At 43.2% G+C, this 20052-nt stretch overlaps 1 protein-coding gene and 1 long non-coding RNA gene across 3 annotated transcripts; both read right to left on the bottom strand.

The window, feature by feature from the left end:
* Window positions 1-4674: 4674 nt before the first annotated feature.
* VMA21 (vacuolar ATPase assembly factor VMA21) lies at window positions 4675-10539 on the bottom strand. Of its 2 annotated transcripts, none has more exons than XM_032331069.1 (3): window positions 10263-10539; window positions 5516-5625; window positions 4675-4919 (listed from the first exon to the last, which is right to left on the bottom strand). In XM_032331069.1, exons 1-3 carry the CDS (start codon window positions 10370-10372, stop codon window positions 4777-4779), a joined length of 363 nt encoding a protein of 120 aa, XP_032186960.1. In that variant the 5' UTR covers window positions 10373-10539; the 3' UTR covers window positions 4675-4776. The 2 variants fall into 2 exon arrangements, with proteins under 2 accessions (XP_032186960.1, XP_032186961.1); XM_032331070.1 differs by lacking the exon at window positions 10263-10539 and adding an exon at window positions 10015-10209.
* A 160-nt stretch (window positions 10540-10699) lies between these two features.
* LOC116583088 lies at window positions 10700-15268 on the bottom strand. Its single transcript, XR_004282608.1, has 3 exons — window positions 15080-15268; window positions 13321-13405; window positions 10700-10786 (listed from the first exon to the last, which is right to left on the bottom strand). It is a non-coding gene; the product is annotated as an uncharacterized LOC116583088 (long non-coding RNA).
* Window positions 15269-20052: the final 4784 nt, after the last annotated feature.

The raw sequence follows: 20052 nt of genomic DNA, 5'->3' as shown, positions 1-20052 counted from the left end.
AGAGAGGCAGGCAGAGAGAGAGAGAGGAGGAAGCAGGCTTCCTGCTGAGCAGAGAGCCCCGATGCGGGGCTCGATCCCAGGACCATGGGATCATGACCTGAGCTGAAGGCAGAGGCTTAACCCAATGAGCCACCCAGGCGCCCCAGCTCTCCTGATTTTAAGCAGAGCCTTCAATATATAGCATTATGCAGAACTCTACCTTTGCTTATTAAAGTATCTATTTCAGGCCAGCTTTATACAAATATCTTCAAGTCTAGCATTAAAAACAAACATTAACAATTCCCAATCTCCAGCAGTTCTCAAACGGGCTTCATCAGATACGGCCCGTTACCAGCAACTATTTTCATTCCAGGCCCCACCCCCAGAGGTTCTGACTTGGTAGGTCTGGGCAGTAGATCCTATAAGGTGATTCCAGTGGTCTCTGCAATGCCACTCTATGTGTCCTGAGTTCCCCGGACATTTTATAATCTGTACTTTTGTATATACATATGAACACATATCATCTTTATGTTTTGACACTGAGAGGTCTCAAATCTTTTTTAGAGGAGGACAGTATTTATTAAGAACTAGCTAGAGCCCTTAGAAGCACAGAAATTAGCTGGAGCACCACCAAAAGGTAGTTAGAGGGCCGCAGGCAAAGGCAACTGCCGCAAGGAAGGGGGCGGCATGCAGACACGGCAAGGAACAGACTGCCCCTAACTGAAGGCGGCGGCATGCAGACACGGCAAGGAACGGACTGCCCCTAACTTAATTATTTAGCCACAAATATTACTCCTTTAGCAGTACCTGAAGCCCATTCACTCCCAAATGAATTTTCTTTAAAAAGCCACAGGGCAAGATGCTGCTTTCTTTCCCCACTGCCACACCACTTCTGATGGGGTCACCACATAGTGGGTATAACCAGCCCTTCCTGTCTTGGTACCCCTCAGAGACCCCCACCAGTCTGAGCACCTCTGGTCTACAAGTATTGCATAAAGGCCTACCCTTGACAACTCTATCGATTTTATATGGTATAAACAGAAGCAAATAAGGGCTAAAAAACAGAGATGTCAATAAACTTACTATTCATTCAATCAGGACACATCAAAGTCGCATTTCGAACACTTTTTTAATGACAACAGACGGTAAATTTATACAAATTACAGGCTGGAATATAATGGATACAAAATCCATCCAGGTAACAGTTAGAAAAGTATCACTTACAAAAGTAAATCTGATTCAAGTGGCTAAAGAACTCAAGCCCCCCCATTTCAATAATTACACACAGCTTTCAAAATAGCGCATCTAATCCCCATCCCTAGTCAGGGCACTATTCAAAGACTACAGCATACTCAACGACTCTACTGAGTTAAAGATTCTAACATCTTCGGCAAGGATGTCAAGAGACACCTCGTAGCAGATTCACTATGCAAAACTCAAACAAGAATATGTGAACGTTCTTTGCAAACTGTAAGGTGCTGTGCAGATGTTGTTAGCTATTGCTATTATTGTCCAGTGAGAGTTCACTGAACTTGAGAAAAAGGAAGACTAGCATGTGTAACTGACAAATATGACTGACAGAATACCTTAAAAGGAATGCAGAATCCATTCTTAAGAACATGAAGCAATGAAACAGGAAAGGAAAGTGTGGCCAGGAATGAGGGTAAATTGGGGAATTTCAGACTATTTTAGTGAATATATAAAGCATTTGACTATTCATAAATTACATGTAATAGTTATTGTTAGATTCCCAAAGTCCCTGAAAATAATTTAGTTTCTCAGGTTACCCTTTCCCCTTCTGCCAAATGAAGAAAAAAAACTTGTCAAGTTATCAAAGTGTTGCTTTAGCCAGCTCTCGCAAAACTCATCTTCAATATAAGAGTAGAATCTGAACTAATAGAGTTGTACTCCTCTGTTGGAGGACACACATCACTTGACAGCCGAGAAAATCTGCTGCTGACCTCAGACAAGTGACGAATTCTGTGCCACTGCTGAACCATTTATAAAGTGGGCCAACAATGGTCTACAACTTCACTTGATCATAAATAAAACAATAAACACGAACTTGTCTAGAGATGAGAAATACACACTAGATAGTTGTTTCATATACCTTGGGCTATCATCTTTCCTTGCGTACACCTTATTTAACTGTTTTTACTGGTCTCCTTGGGTACTCTTAGCTGTACATATAAAATTTATATGAAAATGGCAGGTAAATATCAAACATGTCAATCAGCTGGCTCTTTTGGCAAAGATAATGAGATTTTTATGATGAAAATAGCCTAATTATTACAATGTATATGTTAGATTTCCATGAAATAGGAGGTTTTTAAAAAGATGTTTAAGTTCCTTCGGTAACAGCTCAAAACTGAATTCTGCTGTTAATACGTAAAACAGTGTCTATCCACTTGAAGAGCTAATAACATCAGATGCATTCTACAACACACTTCATTTTCTAGCACAACAGGAAAGAAAAGATTATATTCTGGCAGGTGGGCACAAAATGGGAGGTAAGATGGGGAAAGCAATGTGTTTATCAGTAGCTCGTGCTGACACTTCAAGTTACGCTTCCTAACTGAGGTTATTCTTACAATCCCTTTTCAAACAACAGTGAACACAGTCCTATCTTAAAACACATGAGGGCTCAATTGTAGCTTTCCTTTCTATACATCCTGAAGTACGTACATTGTGCAAGAGGAAATCAGTGGGACATCTTGAATAATAAATCTCTATGTCAAATACCATATGTCATTTTAACAGCAGCGAAGTAGTGAATTAACAGAACTCCGGAAAAAAATTAACTGGTTTGAAAACAAGCCTGTACTTTAACAATCTTAAATATCAACTCTAGCTTCCAATTCTAACTTTCAAACACTTGGTACTTTTTCCAAGAGTAAATTACAACTGCTTTTGCATGAATCTCTGGTTTAAATACTTGCAGAAAAACACCCATATCATTTTCTACTCAGCAAACATCTGAAATCAGAATAACCTAACATCGGGCATTCTTATTTTACAAACAGCATGAGACCTCAAAAGTACAAAACCCTGGCATTATAGAAATTAGGTGGGTAACAGTTCTACGTGTAACAAGGCTTCTAAAGGGACAACCATTTAGAAATCTACCACACAGTACCCCAAACTTAAACCAGGGTATTCTACAACTTTATATTAAATTTGTACAATTTTATACTAAAACTGTAGTCTTTAAGAAAACACTTTACAGTTAAAATAATGGCTTAAAGATATTTAAACTGCAGACAATGTTTAACTATAAGCAAAATAAGAGTCCTACAATAGTCATCTTTCACTTTTTCTCAACAATTAAACACAAATGCCTACTTACTTTATGCTTAACCACCTCCCTATTCCTTTAGTCCAGCTGCACAACGAAAATAGGGGTGAACAGAAAAATCAGTAATGGCAAAAACAGCAAGGGCCACTGTATTAGGAATTGCCAGTAATAGGAAATTGGACTAGTAAAAAGGAGTAAGGGTAGGATGTACTTTTTCAAGAAAATGGCCAATACCATTCATCCAGAAAAATAATGTAAATAGCTGTGAGGCAACACAGGCAGAATTTGAACTTAACAGAATTTGAACTAAACCAAATGTTTAGTGCGCTGAACTAGCATTAGGAAATGCACATGGAATATAAGCCAAAATAATGTTTATCTCCAGGTAGAAATATCACATGGAATTTCAATTCTCTTCCTGTTTCAATACACATTTTTCCAGGTGTGTTTTTAGACTGCACACAAGTAGTACCAAGTAGCTGGAAAGAACAGACTAAGGGTACCAAAGTAAAACGGCAGGGTCTTTTCCCGTCAGATAGGACCTCACGATTACATAACTATATACATCTGGGGTGTAACAGCTCTGATTAAAAAAGACTCGACTACCAATCCCAGGAATACTTCCTGGATGATAAAAATAATCTACTTTCATGAAGTATGTGAAAATGGGCACACCTAAATGTAAATTCCTACCATATACACTATTGAAAAGTAGGAAAAACAAACTGAAAGGGAGTTTACACAAACCCTGTAATGAAAGCATTACTTCACTATTCAATGCCAGAGCAAAGCAGATCATTAAAAAGTTAGCCTAAAAGCACAGGGTAGCCTGCAAAGGCTAAGTGCCCAGGTAGCTAGCTATCTTTTTGCTTTGCTGCCTAGATCCTTCAATGAACCAGTCCTTTCCCACAAAAGGGTGTGGGTGTGATCTGGCCTAGTCTTCCCATGAAATAATGTAATGAGAAAGATTCCTATTGACTAGGAATTACACTCGATGCAAAATTTTCAGTGACATTCAGATGAAGTCCAAAATCCACAATTCAAGCAATTTTGCACAGGAATTTACAACCTAGAATCCAATGACCCAGGACTTTAGTAAAAGTAAGGGAACGTGCTCCAGTGAAAACCAGCTCAGATTTCCTTCACTGTGTACATCTTAACAAATCCAGAGAAATGAACCTTAAAACCAACCAAAAGACAAAATGCTGTAAAACATTTTTGGCTGTGAGATAATCAAATTCTTCCCAAATGTATAATTAAGTTAACATACTTATTTGTGACCAACTTAACATTACAAATTCTCACTTGCAAATGAGAGACTCGTACAGTTAGAACTGATGATACAAATCATTGCATTAGAAGGATCAAATTTTACACTAGTCAAATGTGACTCCTTCAGATTGATTTTAACATGTTCTCAACTTTATTGAAATTATTAATACCCCAGACACATTTACCATTTTTAAAAATCCATTTAATGCTATCAAAAGGTGATGTTCAATTTAATCCTGTTTGCCTTCACGCCACTGTCGTGAGCCTTCATTCCAGGCCACATAAACAAAGAGGGCCAACACCACGTGGACGGCGACCACCGCAACAATAGCAGCATAAAAATAGCTGTCCCTATTGGACATTCCAAAGGCGCCTATCAAGAGAAAAAAAGTTTCCATTTTATTCCCAAATTTATCAAAGTGCAAAAAACAAAGCATACTGCTTTTTATTAGCTATATATTTATTTAACCAGTCAGGCAATTAAAAAGGAATACCATTTGGGTGGTGATGAATCAAGTATTCATTTAAAGATCTGAATACCTCCTATACACAAGGAACATTATTCTGAGTGAAAACTGTAATGATCACTTCACTCACAGATTTCAACATACAAAGGGGGACTCAATTTTCTTTTTCTACTAATGTCTGCTACCAAAGGTACACTGCCCCAAATTCCTCCTCCCATGTCAGCCAAGTCTTGCTGTCAGAGGTATAGTAAGAGAAAGGACTTGGAAGCCATTTCACAGAACCCTCAACAAATACACTGTCAAGCTAAAATGACTCAATGATGAACAAGTTAATTTCATGAAGGAAGACTCACTTGAACAACATGATTTTTGAAAAGCAAAACAGAAACAGATGGAAGAAGCAAATTAAGAACACCCAGCTTACAGATATAAAGAGATCATAAACACATAGAATCTTAAAAATACTAAGGGGGAAATGTCTTGTTTTATCATTTAGGATTACCTTCAAAAACATAAGATTTAGTCGTGAAATATAGCCCAATAGGTACTGTGATCATTAAAGCTGTGAAGAACAGGAGCGTCTTCAGGGTAGATGCTAATGAACTTTCATTTCTGGAAGAAAGTAAACAAAGAGAAAATCAGAACCTGCACAGCCATTTCCAACTGGTTTTGTATCCACAGAAAAGATGCTGGAAACCCTGCCCCTGCCTTGGGAGCACTGGACAGAGGAAGAGGAGTCAGGAACTCAAAATGAGAAGATCCTAAAGACCTAGAGAACACCCAAGAGACTGCCATTCAGATCCAGTGCGAGAGGAAGCATCAAACTATGAAAGTGGTTTGTAGTGTCCAAAGTGCTATGCAAGCATACCCTAATTACAGAATATATAATGGAGACAGTAAAGGAAAAGAGAGAAAACAACTAATGACGTTCCTTCACAAAGCACACTATCAAGGGCCAGCTGGATACAGTACAAACAAGGCATGAGAGATCTCCAGAGAAAAAGCAGTCTAGAAATATTTAGATGCAGCTGAAGGAAACTTAATTTCTTTGTAATTAAATAGCTATAGTACAACTTAGATAAGTCTTCATGCAACATGGACTCATTAAAGATTTAACGTCAAGAGGCGCCTGGGTGGCTCAGTGGGTAAAGCCTCTGCCTTCAGCTCAGGTCATGATCCCAGGGTCCTGGGATCGAGCCCCACATCGGGCTCTCCGCTCAGCGGGAAGCCTGCTTCCCTCTCTCTCTGCCTACTTGTGATCTCTGTCAAATAAATAAATAAAATATTTTTAAAAATTAATATCAAAACACCTTCTATTCAGTGAATTCTATTTGTCCGGAGGTTATTTTAAAATCAAGTAAATATTCCAGTGGAGAAAGTTTTGATCCAGAATATAAGAAAACCATTCTGAAGAACGGAATCAAGCTTTTCAAATTTATACTTGAAGAAAAACAAGTCTGATAATCTGCTACTTAAAACATTAATACAAAGACTAACATAAAAAAGATTAACATAAAAGCACAAACGAAACTGGATACAATAAAAATGTCCATAATAAGAAAATGATTTCACAATTGATGTGTATCAATATATGGATCCAACAAAAAACACTCTGACCATTACTCGGAAAGTCCTTGTGTGACAAATGAACAAGGCCAACTCCATCGCATTATGTGTATCAGGGATCTGCAAAATAAGGCCTAAGGGCCCAATGCCTATTTCTATAAATAATGTTTAACTGGAACACAGACACACCCATTTGTTTATGTATCATCTAAGGTGGCTTTGGAGCTACAAAGGACAAACTGAGTAGTGGTACCAAACTATATGGCCCCAAAACTTAAAATATTTGCTATCTGGTCCTTTACAGAAGAACTTCACCAACTCCTGACATATACTAGTCCAATTATGTTAAAAATGTGTGCAAATAAAAAAGGACTACAGATTAATATACAAAAATTAAGTTATTTCCCCATTTTCAAAATGTTCCTCAATGTTGTTTCACTGACTTTTCAATAAGTAGATATATGTCAGGATTTGTCCTATGCATTGCAACAAATGAGCAGCACTACTGCAAAGTGAAGCGACAGTAGGTTTCCAGCAACCAGGACACATCTGTACCTCATACATACCACCACGTACATTGTAAACGCAGTAAACCCTACAGCTTTAATCATTTAGCTTAAGGTCCTTTTTCGTCTCTTAAATCTATCATCAGACTACCTTAACACACTTCACGCTTTATGCTTATTGTCAACACTTGACCTTAATTCTCTTTCTGGTAATCCTCAGAGGCTCCAGTTTTTGTCCGTATATTTTTTTTAAGCTTTTATTTATTTATTATTTGAGAGAGTCGGGGTGGGGGGAGGGTCAGAGGGAGAAGCAGACTCCCTGCAGAGCAGGGAGCCCGATGCCTGAGACTCCAGGATAATGACCTGAGCCGAAGGCAGTCGCTTAACCAACTGAGCCACCCAGGCGCCCCTGTCCGTATCTTTAGGAAGGAGCTAACCATGCCTTCAATGTCCCCCTCAAAAGAGCTTATCCTCTAGGCACTTTTCCTGATCATTCTGCCTGAAATGACTCATTGCTCTGGGATGCCATCACACTTAGCTCATACCTGTTATTACAGGACTTAACATGCCACCTTGCTTCCTATTAGGCCTGCACATCTCTCTGGAGCCCTAGAAAATCCAGGCAAAGGGGTTCTTTTAAGTGTGTAAATAATTATTAGCAAGGAGGTTTCTGGAAGCCCAGGAAGGAAGGGAACATCTCAAGTTTACGGTTTATAAACAATGGTCTACAAACTTTTTTGACTATTAATCCATCTTAAATATAAGTTTTGAGCACAAAGCCCATATAAGGGCATACTGATTTTTTTGAACAGATCATCTACACACATATTATCAATTCATTACTTAAAATATAAAACATGTGCGAAACTAGATACTTAAAAAGGATACGGTTAAAATAAATTCACATAGTAGTTGTAGTATTTCCTTTCCCTACTTCAGTGGATCATCTTTCAACACATCCTCCTACGATGATCACTGAGCTACGCAATCCTCATCTAATATAGTTATGCTTCCTTAAACTGTTTCCTAGTAGTAAACTTTTAGGGAAATTTACTGTGTAATCCTCATAAAGAATATGAGTAGCTCTACAGTAGGTCTATAAAAATCAAACGTAATTATTTGACTACTTCTTTCATGAATCCCAACAAAAAACATGACCTGGGTGTTTCTATAGTGAGTTCAAGTATGTGTTTTAGGTATGCAAAGTTAAAATATCTAACCTGATAAAGAAACCAAGCTTGAGAATCTAGAGAAAGGGAGTGTTAACTGGTTCTTTTGTTCTTCAGATCACCTCTCTTAAATACGTAGTATCTCACCTGGCCTTCAGAAAACATCATTATTGAAAAGATGCTGTAATACCATACAAAAATGTGTTAAGGCAAACAAAGGCATTTACAATCCCACCGCTTAAACCTAGTCTTGTCTTTTCTACATGTTAATTTCTAGCCCCACACTCTTATACCAGGCATGGGCTCAGCTTAACAATTTGCAGTTTATTTTCAACTCTTTTTCATTTTTTTACCCTAAGCTCCACAAATATGGGACTAAGTATCAAGTTAAGCACACAGACTTTTGAAAACTTGCAAACTTCTTCTAATGTTAACAAGCCATTTTCTCTTTGGCTTCCAGCCACATTCCCACCACAGCTGGCAGTTCTGCAGGCACAAGCCAGCTTGGGTGTAACAGGTGAATTATTCTAAAACAAAGTAACTAGTATCATTCAACTGATTTCTTCTACAACTCTCTCATTGGGTGTTACAGAGACTTCTTAGAAATAAAGAACATGAAAAATCCAGAATTAAAGTGGGCCTCCAACAAAGAAATAACTTAGGATGAATCTTACTGTTCTCCCACTCTTTAAACCACCTATAGTTTACCCAGTTGATAGGAACTTCTGCAGCAAGCAGTAGCAGACACAGCTTACCACTTCCCTTCTTTGGCAATCAAGACTTCCACTGCAACTAGATTTCACTGCAAATTCCATTATGACACACGAAAATCAGGTGTAGGAGGGCTACACTGTATTCTAAGTGTACGTGACAAAATTATCTGTTGGTATCCTAGTAAAAAGTAATTTAAAAAACATCTATATTGACATCATAAGAGAGAGAAAAGGATCACGGGGCTCCAAAGATTACAGGCTTTGGAATCAGTGGGATTGGTCAAATACCAGCTTCAACACTTACTAATTGTGTGTCCTAACTGTGTGATCTTGGGCAAGTCACTTATCCTGAGTAACTTCATCTTTTTTTTTTTTTTTAAAGGGCGAACAACACTTTCTTAATTTTACTAAGGTATGTAATAAAGAGCCTAAGTTGAGTCTGGCACACAGTAAGTCATCATCAAATGGCAGGTAAATCCCTCCCCACCTTTTGGCCTACCCAGGAGTCACTGGGTAGGCTAGTGGGCCAGAACGGCCGTTGTACTCAGCCACCAAACCTCATTGTACTAATTCCCCCAAGTGAAGTAGTCTCAAACCAGGGGAAGCCCTACTGTCTTCCCTTCATTCATTCATACAACAAACATTTAAGCCCCGACGATGCAGGCCCTGTAGGGGACAAGGAGATGGAGAAGGCTGGGTTCCTGCCCTTAGGGAGCTCGCCCTGCAGTGGGGAGAGATTGCAGAGAGCAAGATCGGAAAACAGACGACAGCGAAAGGAAGGGCTCGAACAGAAGCATGAGCTGAAGGCCCGCCGACCTCTACCCTAGGACCCCAAGCCCCAGCTTGCGTGCGTGTAGACGATGGAGACCCCAACCTGCCTGCCTCCCTCCCGCCCCAGCCCGCAGCCCGGCCCCGAGGGTCCAGACCTCACGCCCACTGCAGGCCAGCCTGCTCGGTTCGGGCCTTCCTTTCCACCCCACTCCAGGACAGGGCCAGGTCGCCTTGCGGTCAGGACTCCTACCCGGCCTGGGGCCCGCTCGGGACTACCTGAAGTCGGGTGGCTGCAGCGCATTTAGCGCCGCTTTATCAAGGCGCTCCATGGTGTAGCCGCGCCCGCAGCAGGTGCTGGGAGGCGGGGGGGGCTCCAGGACCCACTCACTCCCCTCGGTCGGCGACCCGTAGAGGTGTGCCGCGCCGGAAGTGCCGGCCAGAGCCGGGCGGCGGGACGCAATGCGCAAGTGCGGCGCGCCATGGTGACGTCGAGCGGCGCCGGCGCCGGCGTTCACGTGACTTACCGGCTAGGGCGCCGCGGCGCGCGCTCCGTGAAGAGCTGTCTGTGCTCGAGGAGCAGGCCGGGCGAGTAGCCAAGCCACCCCACGTTGAGCCGGGACTTGCCTCGCAGCATGATCCTCCGAGGTGGACGGCGGTGCCACCGGCCCCTGACCGCGCGGGAGCACTCTGGTCCCCCTCCGGAACCGCGTCGCCAAGCTGCGGGGTCGAGGCTGCCCGAACAGATGAGCCGCAGAGAGGGACGACCAGGCAGAAGACTGTGGTCCTAGGCAACCAAGCAATTTCTGAAGACAACACAAAAAAGAAGTGCACATTATTTCCCAGCCCTTGAGAAACGCCTCACATTACCAACAGTGCAAGTCCAGCCATGGGAAAGTGGGAGGAGTTAGTTTAACACTCACCGGAGTCCGTCAGCTAGTCGATGTCAGAGTGAAAAGAGCCCCTGCTGAGAGTGACCGTCCGGACCTGACGATGCCAGTGACCCCAACTTCCACTTCAAGTTAAAAACATTTTGCAGCTGCTCAGAAAGCTGCCAATGAGACAACAGGAACTCAAATAGTAAGGGACAGATGGGCCTCCCGGGCCCGCGCAACCCGAGAGAGGTATAAACGAAAACAGTGCGGTAAGCATAGGGTCAGGCTTGACAAAATAGGGTTGCCACTGGCAGCTAGTAAGAGGACAACCCTTACATGGTCAACGCCTGGAAAGGGCCGCTGACCACACATCTATTTTCTGCACCACATGGATACAAAGACTGCATGTGAAATCATAACTAAACAGGGCAGCTTAAAACAGCGATAAGCACTGTGGGCTGGGCTGCAAGAAGCCTGGGTTTGAGTTCAAAGTGATTTCCTCTCTGGCCCTCATCTAGAACCTTAGGGAGATAAGAATCATCTAATTCCAGAACTAGCGCAAAATTAAAATTTAACTGTAGAGTTGGCAAACTGTGGTCAGCTGGGTGAATACATACAGCCTGCTCATTTTCAGTTTGCAAACAGTTTGAAACTCCTGAATTAAGAAAGGGTTTTCCTTTTTCAATGGTTGAAAAAAATCAAAAGAAGAGTTAATATTTTGCCACACATGAAAATGGTATGAAATTCAAATTTCAGTGTCCATAAATACAATTTTATTGGAATTCCACCACACTCATTAGTTTGTATCATCTGTAGCTGCTTTCAAACTACAATGGCAATATTATGTACTTGGGACAGAAACTGTTTAGTCCTTTAATATCTGGCCCTTCACAGGAAAAAATTTGCCACCCCTGCTCTAGCTAATCACCTTATACTGAAGTTCTTGTACCCCTAGGGATCCATACTTGGAGTTTCTGAGAATAATTTTCAATATGTTAAAAAAAAAATCCTAAAAAATTCCATGTATTTACTTGCCATAAGAGATCAACAGCTACTTAGAATATGACCTTTCTTTGATTTTAGGCACTAATTATATCACATTGATGAGGTAATCCTGGTTATCTCGTGAGAAAATATACAAATTATTACTAAACTAAGCTGTAATATACTTCACCGACTAAATCTTTTAAAACATAGAGAATAAGTTCAAGAGGAGGTAAATTTGCTTTGTGACTTTGTGTATCTCCAATACCTACATTAAGGGCCTGGTATATGGTAGGTGCTCAATAACTATTTGTTAAATAAATGAACTGGGTCCACAGGAGATCAAAGAGCAAAAGGGTTCTTGGTAGCAAAAAGACTGCAAGCCACTGATATAGTAGTACTAGCTTGCTGGGGCTATCTTAACAATGAACTGCAAACTGAATTTTTACTGGTGGGAGAGAGTCTGCATTGTGTGCATGGAGGTCTCTTGGATCCCCCACAAAGGATCTGTGCACAAATAAAGATAGCCAGAAGGAAAGTACCTAGCACAAAGCAGTTTTTTAAGGACAGTGCATTCTCAAGTTTGGAGGTAGGCTGGGCTCAGAACTGGCAACTGCACTGGAGCTAGGGGGTCTCTTCTTTTGATGTTTGCATAGGTTATAGGTCATAACTGCGGGGGCGGGGGGAGTCTCCAACTGAAGTTGTTTTGTAACACCTCAGTAACTTCTCCTACCAGTTGTGAGGGGGAGTCTTCTGGCCCTACAGGGTTCTTGCTGGAACTGTCATGGCCATTTTCCTCCACAAGGGTGGGGATTGAAATGACAGTGTAAAACTATAGGTTACCCTGGGGGTCGAGGTTGGAGAGAAGAGTGCAAGTTCTATACCTGTGGCTCTTGTTCTGTCAGCCCAAGGGTATTAGAAGACTTAAGACCAGGATGTTAAAAGTCATAAAGTCAGGATGTTGTGCCGCAGGCTTGTAATTTGTCCTGTGTCTGTCACCACCTTTGTCTCCAGCTCATGTCTAACTTACTCTATCAGAATGGTTAAAGAACAGAAATTTATTGTTACATAGTTATGGAGGCTAAAAGTCTGCAGTTGAGGGGTTGGCAAAGTTGGTTTCTTCTAAGGATGGTGAGGGAGAATTTGTTATGTGCCTCTCACCTAGTTTCTGGTAGTTTGTGGGCAATCTTTTGTGATCCTTTATTTGTAGAAGCATCACCTGGATCTCTGCATTTCTCTTCACATGGCATTCTCCCTGTGTCTGTATCTGTATCCAAATATCTTTTTATCAAGATGCCAGTCGTATTAGATTAGGGGCCTACCATAATCCAGTATGACTCAACTAATCACACCTACAACCCAATTCCTAAATAAGGTTCCATTCTGAGTTACTGGGGGTTAGGAGTTCAACATAGGATTTGGGCTAGGAGGAAGAGAGACACAATTCAGCCCATACCATTAGTCTAAACTCCTTCTTGTACAAATGACGAAACTGTGTTCCAGAGAGGAAAGGGAGTTATCAGAACACACATTTATCTAGTGGGGTCAAGCTTAAATCCTGCCTCCAGACCAGCACTTTTACACTCTCACATCAGCAGCCTGCATGGCATTTGTGTGATAACTTAGACAAGAATCATTCTTAAAAGAGATCTGATGTGGAACAAAATGCAAAATCTCATTTACATATTAGTGTTTGAGGTTTTTTAGCAAACTAAAGATGTCATACCTCTTTTTGTTGCTGACTTCACACTCCTCCAGCATTTACTGTGAGCTCACTGAGGTGAAGATAGAACTTTTAGAATAAATTCAATCTGTAAGAGAAAAAAAGAAATTAGCACTCTGGCCCCTAAACAAAGTCCTGCAACCTCCTACCTGCAGCAGCTGCTAAAGAACTGGAGGTCAGTGAAGCCCAAACAGCTGTTGCCATGGGAATGAAATGGCATGTTGGGGGCGTGGTCATGATGGAGGCAACCCTAAGGGGCGCCTCCTTTATTCCCTAAGAATCAGAAAATGATTCTTAAATAGCAAAAGCCCCAGTCTGGCCCTTTCAGTTCAGTTGAGAAAACAGAGCTAAATATGGGTAGTGACTTGCCCCAGACTCACTGGATTAGTGACAGGATTCAAGAATTTATAGTTCCCAACTCTCAGTTTCATGTTTTGTCCATTGTACATATTGTCTTAAATCTCTGTATTATAAACCCAGTAACAGGAAGAGTGTACACCCTAAGTTGAGTTTGGCAGTATCCCTCCATTTTCTTTATTGACTCACACAGCAACCCTGCCTCCCGACCCACCGCAGTCCTCCTTTAAGTAGCTGGTGGTGGGGTTGGATGGGAATAGCCATACTTGAAACACCAACTGGCACTTTCTGAAGCCAATCCTTGCACAGTGTGACATTTTAAAAACTAAGCCACAAGGAAAATAGAAATAAGCTCTACCATACAATCAATAAAAATCATCCTGAGAAGGGGGTGGGCAAAGAGAGAGTGGGAGAGGGACAGAAAGAAACTCTGGCTTCTTTATAATGTGGGGTGTGATTTTTTTTTTCTAATACAAATTGGTAAAATATGCCCCCTGGTGAAAAAACTTAGTTCCACTTCTAGAAAGAATACATAAGTGGTTTTGGCTGGGGTTATTCTAGTAAAAACTCTTCCTTCAGGAATCCCTGGGCAATGAAATGCAAGTTTTGTTGTCGTTTGCTTATTTGTTGATGTCTCTTCCAACAGAAAATTAACTAATTTATTTCACAAACACTAATAAAATGCAAGTTTTACTGAAGGGTGACAATTTTTCTTCGAATCCAGCCTCTTTTTGTTATCTCATCTGCACTGGCCTCCAGATAGCACCACTGCACAGAACAGTGTGCCTGCTGCTTCAGTTTACAGAGCCTATTCACAGTCTACAATTTATATACCATCTACATTTTATAGGTGGAAAAACTCAGGCCAAGGAAAATTTTGAAGTTGGTTGAAGGCCTCATAGCACCTCCTGTCTCCCAGCTCTCAATCACTTTACTAAAATTTACATCAGGCTACCTCTCCCAATGCTGTCATCCATTGGAGAGCTAAGCTGGGATCTTAGATTTGGTGAAGGGACTCGCCAATGGAGCCAGGGAATACTTGGGGCCCATGGAGGAAAACTATTGTCACCCGGCTGTCCCCACAGAATCTGAAGCCCAGGAGTTGACAACTGTAGAGCACTAAAGGGAGCCCTGGGGTATCTTCTAGCAAAGGGAAAGTAGACACTGGGAAACAGTGAAACAGGCCCCATCACTTGCCAAGCATGGTACTGGTCAGCCTAGAGGCCAGAAGCCCCTGGCACATCACAGGGTTTTTACTATGAAGGGAACTCGTGAGGAGCGGCAGTCCACCAGTTGCCAGTGCCAAAGAGAAGGATACTGGTCCAAGAGCTTTCCAGACAGGCCTGCCACCACAAAGGCAACCTGAGGACTGACGGGACAGGCCCACACCCCAAAACAGACATACTTTGTGCTCCACAAGGGCCAGGTTTGGAGGAGTACTTGTGATCCGTTGGTGAACAAAGAAGTCAGTGCGCAGCGAGGAGGAAGTGAAGCAGGGTGTCGCCCAGACCCTGAGATGCCGAAACACCGCAAACACCGCACACCGAGAGCCTGCGGGCCACTGGCCCAGAGACCTCGGAGTCCGCTTTCCACGTGGTCCTCCGCAACGCCAAGTGGGCCAGTGGAGGGCGCGTGAGCACGGCCCGCCTCAGTTTTACTGGACCGTGATTGGTCCAAAGACAACTCCAGCACTGCGCAGGAGCAGCACTGCCTTCCGGCCAGCCGAGGGCGGGGCCTGGACAGGAGGGAAGTCCCGCCCACCAGCCACAGGGCGAGGCGAGACAGTATGGGAGCCTGAGGACCAAGGAATGTTAGCGCTCCGCCACCAAATGGGGTCCCTGGGTTGAGATCTGGGTCTCCGAGCTCTTTCGTTCAACAAAGCTGACACTCGCAGCCCAAGCTGTACTCCTAATATCCGTTGAATGAAGTTAATACATAATTGATGAATGAGCAAGAGATAAGTACCAGTGAAACCCAAAGTTCTAGCAGATTCACAATGCGAAAGAGCAGTTAAGTTTTGTTTGGAATCATTTTTAGTTTTGTTTTCCTATTGTCCGTATTTTCTTTTACTGAGGTATAATTGACAAATATGACATTAAGTTTGTTTCAGGCGTAAAACGTAGTGATTAGTGTTCTCCATTTTTACCTTTTCATTTCCCATGAATGAGTTGAAAACAGGAACATTGGAGAAAGGAAAAATGGAGTAGCAGCAGGTAAATGAAATCCTGAAGAAGCCACACTCAGAAGAGCTGGTGGGCGCCATGTGAAAAACGTAGAAAAGACAATAAAAGACAAAGCATGCCAGCCCGGCCATGCAGAGCCAAGGACTTCCTGGCTGAGCGGTGCCAGGCTGCACTTCCCAAGCCTGTCGGGGAAGAAGACACCAACCACCTGCCTGCAGGGGAGCAGTGAGGGAATGCGGGTGCACTGAAGCTATGGCTGTGCATGACTATGGGTGTGGCAGTTGTGTGTATTTGTGTGCAATGCTGGAGAGATAGTTTCCTCCCAACCCAGGAAATCTCTCCACAGAGGCTTAAGAGAAAGCTAACAACTGTATCACTGAATAGGTGTGAGACCAGAATGTGCTGCTTGTCACAGGCAACCAGCTGAAGGGATTGCAAAGACAGAAATCTCATCTAGCTAAGTGGATACAAACCATTACATCTCATAGGCTGAATAATTTGCAGTCAGGAAAAAGCCAAAGGTAGGCTCATCTCCTCCCAGAAAACTGGAAGACAGGACATTATTTTCCTTGAGGATTACATTGCAAGAGTTTGGTTCCCAGTCCCCTGAAGGAACTTTTTTGAGTTGTGAGGAGACAAGGGGGCTTAGCCCTTAAAAAATTTACATACACTTGAAAAGACAGAGAAAGAGAGTGTGAAAGAAAAGAAAAGGAGGGAGTCTCTTCCAGTTGCTTTTCCACAGGGAGAATGTAACTTCTTATTTTTGATTTGCATTTGCCCTTATTATATCAAATTGCTAAAGGCCAAGGGGTGTGTGTGTGTGTGTGTGTGTGTGTGTGTGTATGTGTGCCTGTGTACATGTATGTGCACCCAAACACACACATGTGAGAACCTGCCGCTAAGACAAAGCTCTTTGCTGGCTCCTTTGGCTCCCAGAGTGGTTCCCCTAAGAGTGGGTATAGAGCTGACCAAGTTCACTTTAAATGCCTAAGGGCCAAGCCAGGTGCTTTCCCAGCTTGTCTCCCACCCTCTAGGCTCTGAGCACCCCACTGTGTAAAGCCCTAGGAAATCTAGATTTTGTTGCAAGGAACTATGAACAACACTCCCCTGTAGTGGACAGGCTGGTACTTCAGGCCCGAGGAAATCAGAGTGGGTGAAAGAGCAACCAGCTTCTTGGAGAAGCCCATCCAGGCAGGCCTATCAGTGGGCCTTTGTCAACTGAGAAGGCAAAAGTTTACATCACAAAATAGCTGTTCTTTCAGAAATCATGATTTACTGAAGTTGTGCACTCAGTCCTCTGATTCCAGGTCAGGCTGAGATCTGACTGTGAGAGAATAGTAGTTAAAAGATTTCCCCTAGGAAGTTCTGCACCAAGAACAGCTGCCCATCACCCACTTTACCTTAACTTTAGTGCCTTGTGCTTTTTCTGGACACATGGCACTAACATCTGCCTTTCCACATATCCCAGGGCCTGGTCAAGAAAGCCACCATTCTCTACCTCTTCTCTCAGAAAAAGCCCTCGAGCCCCACTAGACAAAGTGGAGCAAATGTTGTCCTTGGGAATGTGTGGGCCAAGGGAGGCTCACAGCATCACAAAAGGATCACAAAAATACTTACTGGAATCACAAACTGCCAAGTGGCTATCCAGTCTTTATTCCCCAGCTCCAGAAAGAAGAAACTCAGTGCCTCCCAAGACACCTGACTTGCTTTTCCAACCTCTGTAGTAGCAAAGGTCAGCCTAACTATCCCCTCTGCTCTGTGGACGCTGGCCTCTATTAACCTTGCCAGCACTTGTTGGTGACCACATTTTACTGCTGGAACATGTTCCTCTGTCAACAAGCCCCTCAAATCTTCTCTATGCAGGTGCTGCCAGATCTTCTCCGTACTGTCTTGGGTGGATTTCTAGAGCCATGTGTATGTGTCCCCACATTGGTCACTGTGGCATCTCACCTATGCATTGACAAAGCAGACACAGAGGGCCAGTGGGGAAACAGCTGGATTACCACCGGAAAGAGCTGGACTTGGAGCCAAAGGCTAGATATGAATTTGGGTTCCTCTGCCACTTCCTAGCTGTGGGACCACACACAGGTTGGTGCCCCTTTCTGGCCATTAGTTTACCTTACCTGGAAATGGTTTGTTAGGAGAAGTTGATGACCTAATAAATGGCAAGGTTATAATGTGGCCCAAGAGAAAGAGAGCTGGGCTGGGAGTGACTCTGTTGCCTCTTATTTACCCAACTGTTGGTGTCAGAACTACATGTGGGAGGGACTAACGGGAACTCTCTGCCCCTTCCGGGATATGCAAAGAAAAGTGGCAGTTGAAGAACTGTCTATTTTTTTGAGAGTATACTTCCTTTTCGAAGAACCAAGTCATTTCTTTCTTCGTTTTACAATCTCAGCCGCTTAGGTTGTCTTTATTCCACCGGCAGCTTTGTGATCTGTCGCAAGAGAAAGATTTCGAGGATGAAACACAACAGCGGGACTCACACAGGTGTCGCCTGACGAATGGCTTCAGGAACAGGCTATGTAGCCTGAGGAAGAAAAGAGCAGGGAGAGCTCTGCCTTTGGGTATTTGAAGGGCTTTCACAGGGAAGGAAGATGAAATTAGGAGTGAGTAGAAAGCAGAAGGGGCTGGAGAACCAGGACCCAAGAACATAAGCCATGGGAAGTTTGTTTCTTTTCATTCTAAAGAATCGCTTTCTACCTGTTGGCCTATTAGAGCTGATGTACAAAGCTAGCTTCACCCTTGGTGGATGTTCACGCTGTTCTGGAGGATGTATTGCTTTTAGATGACCAGGGCCTTCTTCCCCAAATCAGACGATTTTGTGCTCTCTAAGCCCATGGTGAGATCAGGCATATATTTTTTTTTATAGCAGCTAGTACAGATTTGTGTATACAGTTGGGTTTAGCTGAATGAGTGAATGAATCTTTCTTTCTTCATATAACAGGGAAGGCCTGTGATGGGGTGTTATCCTTGGCCCCTGACACCGGGATAACGATGGTGTCCCACAGTAAAACATTTTTGCATGTAAATAGCACTTAAGTCTTCACAGTGGTTGTCAAACAGTGAGGTCCTGAGAGAAGCCAGTGCACCAACCTGGAAACATTTTTATGATAATCATCTTCCTACAGAACTCGGAGCTTCAAAAGGAGGGCATTCACATATCCCCCTAGAATGTTGCAGCTGGAAGGAACTTTCAAGATCACAGAATCCAACCCTTTCATTTCCCAGATGGCAAAGCCAAGGCTCTGGCTTGGGGGCGAGGGGAGGAGCATGTCTTTCCTGGCCTAAGGCCTGGCACATGTTAAGTACCTGCCAGAGCCTTGCTGGCTACCTGCTTGACAGTGGGCCAAACGAGGCAGTAGCAGAGTGGGGTGAGAAATCAGCCTTCTCCTTCACCCAGACAAGGCAGCAGGGCTTAAACTAGACACAAGGGCAGCTGGAAGATGACACAGCAATTTAGACAGGAGCTGGAAATGAAACGGTGACATGAGATGACTAAGAACACTAGCCCACATCTCCCTCAGAGGTGACATGGAAGCCCAAGGAAGGACCATTTTTGTAGAGGAGGTGCTGGCAAATAAGCAGGGCCCACAAAACCCAGCCTAGTCTCTGCTCTGCATGGACAACACCCCTTCTGGGGATGCTGTGTCCCAAATTTACAAATCCAACAGCTTTCAAGGCTCCCTGAGTTTGTCTTCACTTGGAATGTGCTTCTCACTGATACTTTCGAAATCCTGCCCATCTAATAAGTTCAGCTAAAATGCCACCTCTTCTGAGAAGGATTTTTAAATGCCCAAGTCCTACCTCTTTATCTCCAAGACCCTAGTTGTCCTCTTCTTCAACTTACCTTAGTCTGCTTTGGACCAGTTCGGCATGCTGGGTCTCCCTCCCTGGCCCAGATTGTCCTTCCCACTGTTCACTTACCAAACTCAGAGAACTTGCTTCATGCATACTTGCTGCTTCTCCAGTCCCAGGGATTATAGGTGCTAAGAGATCCCAGCAGAACACCCAGAGAAAGGGAGAGCTGAAAAAGAGGCTTGCTGCCTACCCGAATCCCCTTCACAAAACAGCACTCTGCCTCCGACAAGGCCCAGAGGAAGGAGGGAGCAAGGAGGGGAGGGAAGGACACGAAAAGAAGGGAGAAAAAGGTGGAAAGAGATGGGGAAGCCTTACCGAGAACTGAAAAAACACC

The sequence above is a fragment of the Mustela erminea genome, chromosome X, assembly GCF_009829155.1.
Source record: "Mustela erminea isolate mMusErm1 chromosome X, mMusErm1.Pri, whole genome shotgun sequence".
Taxonomy (NCBI): Eukaryota; Metazoa; Chordata; class Mammalia; order Carnivora; family Mustelidae; genus Mustela; species Mustela erminea.
The sequence above is the reverse complement of the archived record's forward strand: the minus strand, read 5'-3'. Positions and strand labels throughout refer to the sequence as shown.